Here is a 5,000-nt window from a genome sequence, read left to right as displayed (position 1 = left end):
CCTCTACAGAGAACACGCTTAAAATAAGGCGTTTAATTCGCAACGTCTAATAAAACACAAGAATTTTTATATTTTAGGTCCCCCCCCCCCCAGAATGTCAAATTGAGCAGATTTCTATTAATATAATATGAACAGTAAATGTGTGTTAGGATGTGCAGGAGGCCTCTGTAGAGGGCGTGTTTACTTATTCACGCGTAGCGATTAACAGCAATGTGGTTTATCTGGGGCGCCCAGACTTCTGCACACGACGGTGTGATAGATTCTTCTGTTAAACGTATTTCCTGCGTCTGAGTGGGCGGTTTCCTAGCCCCCCCTGCTCCTCGGGGGGGTCGCAGTGTCCGAGTGAACCAGTGTGTTAAAAACATGTTTCTACTTGAATGATGATGATGATGATGATGATGGTTTCTCTGTAATTCCTAATTTTGTTTATAGTTATTTAAACCTTCTTTGACTTGGAAAATATTCAGGATGTCTTTGTTTTTTTGTAAATTGGAAGCGAGCCTCGTTAAGCGAAGCGCCAGTCCGGAGTGCCTGATCTTTGTGTAAATACTGTGCTGAAAATATAAAAATAAACCTCTGAAAATCAACAGACCTGCTGTCCTACTCACTGACTCCCACTTCACTGCAGTTAACACGCGTTTCTTTTGTCCTCCTGTCTTGTATCTACACTGTATGGCCATTTTAACAGAAACACCTGCCAGGGTTGAACATCACAACCACTACGTTCACCAGTAGGGAATCGAGCCAGGAGAACGTGGAAACGCTGGTATTCAGAACCGAAACGAGGCCCTAATTTATAGTGAATAATCACAGAATTAAAGCTGCACTATGTAAGATTTTGTTAAAGCTGTTTCGGTCGTACCAGGAGGAGTTTTGGCTATGGGAGGAATTTTGGCTGTACTGGGAGGAGTTTCAGTTGTGGTGGGAGGAGTTTGGGCTGTACTGGGAGGAGATGCGGCTCTGGGAGGAGTTTAGGTTGCACTGGGAGGGGATTTAGATGTACTGGGAGGGGTTTTGGCTATGGGAGGAATTTCAGCTGTACTGGGAGGAGTTTCGGCTATGGGAGGAATTTCGGTTGTACTGGGAGGAGTTTAGGTTGCACTGGGAGGGGATTTAGATGTACTGGGAGGAGTTTTGGCTATGGGAGGAATTTCGGCGGTACTGGGAGAAGTTTTGGCTATGGGAGGTGGTACCGTTGCACTGGGAGGGGGTTTAGATGTACTGGGAGGAGGTCCGGATGTACTGGGAGGGGTTTCTGTTGTGGTGGGAGGGGTTTCGGCTGTACTGGGAGGAGTTTTGGCTATGGGAGGTGTTTAGGTTGCACTGGGAGGGGGTTTAGATGTACTGGGAGGGGTTTCTGTTGTACTGGGAGGGGTTTCGGCTGTACTGGGAGGGGTTTTGGCTATGGGAGGTGTTTAGGTTGCACTGGGAGGGGTTTCTGTTGTACTGGGAGGGGTTTCGGCTGTACTGGGAGGAGTTTTAGCTATGGGAGGTGTTTAAGTTGCACTGGGAGGGGGTTTCTGTTGTACTGGGAGGGGTTTCTGTTGTACTGGGAGGGGTTCTGGTTGTTGATGTATGGTGGGGGGATGGATGTGTTTACGCTGCTGTAATATGTGGCTCCAGTGCGTCTCCGTCCACCTCCTGAAGTGGTGTGTTTACGCGTGGCTGCGGTTTTATGTGGCCTCCTGATCCGAGCTGGTACTGAAGCCGCAGGTGTATGAACGCCTCTGCAGTGCGGCTGTGTGGAGGCGTTTCTGATAAAGTGGCCAGCGAGTGTAGCCGCGGGGTCTGAGGTCAGCGGTGCTGTAGTCCGTGTCATTAAGCTAATGGAGTGTAAGCTGTCCACGCGCAGTGGGACGGTGACCCTCATGCATTATTGCTGCAGCCACGCCGGCCTGATGTCAGAACCCCCACGCGGCCGTCACCGACCTGCTCGACTTTCACAGGTGTGCCTTACCTGTGCAGGTACAGCGGGGGGCTGAGAGCGTCCCACCAGGGCTGCAGGCCCAGCACGCCTGTGTTGTGCAGAAGTTTTAGCACCCACGTAAGCGGATCATTATTCAGCTCGTCGGAGCAGCTTGTCCATCTACAGGGTTACAGAGCGCCTGGCCTTGGAGTCTAAACACTAAAGCTCTGAACAAGATGGTTCTTCACGGTTCTTTAGTAAAGACAGTCGTTCTATGTAGAACCATAAACACTCAGAGAACCATTTGCATGCTTAACTGGTTCTCTGCATGGTGAAATCAGTCTGGAGAATGTGTTGGACCTACATAGCACCAAAAAAGGTTCTGCTGCAGTTATGATGTGTGTGTGTGTGTGTGTGTGTGTGTGTGTGTGTGTGTGTGTTTCTGTGTGTGTGTGTGTGTGTGTGTGTGTGTGTGTGTGTGTGTGTGTGTTTCTGTGTGTGTGTGTGTGTGAGTCTGTGTGTGTGTGTGTGTGTGTGTGTGTTTCTGTGTGTGTGTGTGTCTGTGTGTGTGTGTGAGTCTGTGTGTGTGTGTGTGTGTGTGTGTGTGTTTCCCGCCGGAGCCGTTAGGAGGCGCCGCGGTGCGAGGTGCGCGAGAGCGGAAGTGGATGGCGCGGAGCGGAGCGCGAGGCTGCGTTCTGTAGCATCGCGGAATCTCACGAGCTGCTGCTGCTGCTGCGGGGGGCAGTCGGGGCACGAGGGGGCAGTTAGTGCCCCGCGCGCGCGCGCGCAGGCATGGAGGCTCGGCGCGCGGTGACGTGGGGACCGATGGAGCTGCAGTGAGGAGGAGGAGGAGGAGGAGGGTGAGGAGGAGGAGGATGATCTTCATGCTGATCGGCGCTGCTGTGGTGATGGTGAGGAAACACACTCGCTCGCGCGCACACAGAGCAGTGTTTGGGCCGCGCGCTGTGTGCACTGTGAGCGCGTGACACTCGCTGAGCCTTTTTTTTGTAAGAGTGTGATGACCAGCGCGCGCTGTGCTGCTCCTCCTCCAGGCCATCGCGTGCTGCCTGGACATGAACGCGCTGCTGGACCGCTTTCACAACTACATCCTGCCGCACGTGCGCGGGGCGGATCGCGTGTGTCACTGCACCTGTGGCAGGTAAGGGGCAGGGGGAGGGGGCAGGGGCGGGGAGTCTGGTTTCAGTCCTCAGCTAACACACCTGATCCAGGTAATGAGTGTCTTCAGGGCGCCTGATTGGCCGGATCAGGTGTGCCAGCAGTCAGGATCAGGTGCTTTAGGGTCAGGTTCCGTAAGACCAGGTGTGCTATTACAGTGTAATAGACAGGGATCAGGTGTGTTGAGGTCCCGTGCCTAATGTTCAGGTGCTCTGAGGTCAGGTTTACTACCTTGAGTGTATTAAAATGCATTAAAACCAAGTGCATCACCATCAGCGCATCAGTGCTTTGAAATAAGGTGCATTATGGTCAAGTGCTGTACAGTTATACACCTTAAGATCAGGTGCGTTACAGTGAGACACGTTAAGATCAGGTGCGTTACAGTGAGACACGTTAAGATCATGTGCGTTACAGTGAGACACGTTAAGATCAGGTGCGTTACAGTGAGATGCGTTAAGATCAGGTGTGTTACAGTGAGACACGGTAAGATCAGGTGTGTTACAGTGAGACACGTTAAGATCAGGTGTGTTACAGTGAGACACGGTAAGATCAGGTGTGTTACAGTGAGACACGTTAAGATCAGGTGTGTTACAGTGAGACACGGTAAGATCAGGTGCGTTACAGTGAGACACGGTAAGATCAGGTGTGTTACAGTGAGACACGTTAAGATCAGGTGTGTTACAGTGAGACACGGTAAGATCAGGTGCGTTACAGTGAGACACGTTAAGATCAGGTGCGTTACAGTGAGACACGTTAAGATCAGGTGCGTTACAGTGAGACACGTTAAGATCAGGTGTGTTACAGTGAGACACGGTAAGATCAGGTGCGTTACAGTGAGACACGTTAAGATCAGGTGCGTTACAGTGAGACACGTTAAGATCAGGTGCGTTACAGTGAGACACGGTAAGATCAGGTGTGTTACAGTGAGACACGGTAAGATCAGGTGCGTTACAGTGAGACACAGTAAGATCAGGTGCGTTACAGTGAGACGCGTTAAGATCAGGGGTGTTACAGTGAGACGCGTTAAGATCAGGTGTGTTACAGTGAGACACGTTAAGATCAGGTGTGTTACAGTGAGACACGTTAAGATCAGGTGTGTTACAGTGAGACACGTTAAGATCAGGTGTGTTACAGTGAGACACGGTAAGATCAGGTGCGTTACAGTGAGACACGTTAAGATCAGGTGCGTTACAGTGAGACACGTTAAGATCAGGTGCGTTACAGTGAGACACGTTAAGATCAGGTGTGTTACAGTGAGACACGGTAAGATCAGGTGCGTTACAGTGAGACACGTTAAGATCAGGTGCGTTACAGTGAGACACGTTAAGATCAGGTGTGTTACAGTGAGACACGGTAAGATCAGGTGTGTTACAGTGAGACACGGTAAGATCAGGTGCGTTACAGTGAGACACGGTAAGATCAGGTGTGTTACAGTGAGACGCGTTAAGATCAGGGGTGTTACAGTGAGACGCGTTAAGATCAGGTGTGTTACAGTGAGACACGTTAAGATCAGGTGTGTTACAGTGAGACACGTGAAGATCAGGTGTGTTACAGTGAGACACGGTAAGATCAGGTGTGTTACAGTGAGACACGTGAAGATCAGGTGTGTTACAGTGAGACACGTTAAGATCAGGTGTGTTACAGCGAGACACGTTAAGATCAGGTGTGTTACAGTGAGACACGGTAAGATCAGGTGTGTTACAGTGAGACACGTTAAGATCAGGTGTGTTACAGTGAGACGTTAAGATCAGGTGTGTTACAGTGAGACACGTGAAGATCAGGTGTGTTACAGTGAGACACGTTAAGATCAGGTGTGTTACAGCGAGACACGTTAAGATCAGGTGTGTTACAGTGAGACACGGTAAGATCAGGTGTGTTACAGTGAGACACGTTAAGATCAGGTGTGTTACAGTGAGAC

The 5,000-nt window shown here is 50.3% G+C and overlaps 2 protein-coding genes across 2 annotated transcripts in view; both read left to right on the top strand.

Moving 5' to 3' along the window:
* The window catches only part of ssu72 (SSU72 homolog, RNA polymerase II CTD phosphatase), a 15,107-nt gene extending 14,518 nt beyond the window's left edge, over positions 1-589 (top strand). The window contains exon 5 of the mRNA XM_037532025.1: positions 1-589. This exon is cut by the window's left edge and continues 987 nt beyond it. The gene's annotated coding sequence lies outside the window, so the exon portion shown is untranslated.
* A 1,955-nt stretch (positions 590-2,544) lies between these two features.
* Positions 2,545-5,000, top strand: part of tmem240b (transmembrane protein 240b) — a 10,707-nt gene continuing 8,251 nt past the window's right edge. The window contains exons 1-2 of the mRNA XM_017687575.2: positions 2,545-2,817; positions 2,959-3,065. Of these exons, the coding sequence (XP_017543064.1) occupies positions 2,782-2,817; positions 2,959-3,065 (143 nt within the window). The 5' untranslated portion in view covers positions 2,545-2,781. The remainder of the gene's footprint in view (positions 2,818-2,958; positions 3,066-5,000) is intronic.

This window comes from Pygocentrus nattereri, chromosome 21 (genome assembly GCF_015220715.1).
Source record: "Pygocentrus nattereri isolate fPygNat1 chromosome 21, fPygNat1.pri, whole genome shotgun sequence".
Lineage (NCBI taxonomy): Eukaryota > Metazoa > Chordata > Actinopteri > Characiformes > Serrasalmidae > Pygocentrus > Pygocentrus nattereri.
Note: the sequence above shows the minus strand (reverse complement) of the source record. Positions and strands in the feature narration are given on the sequence as shown.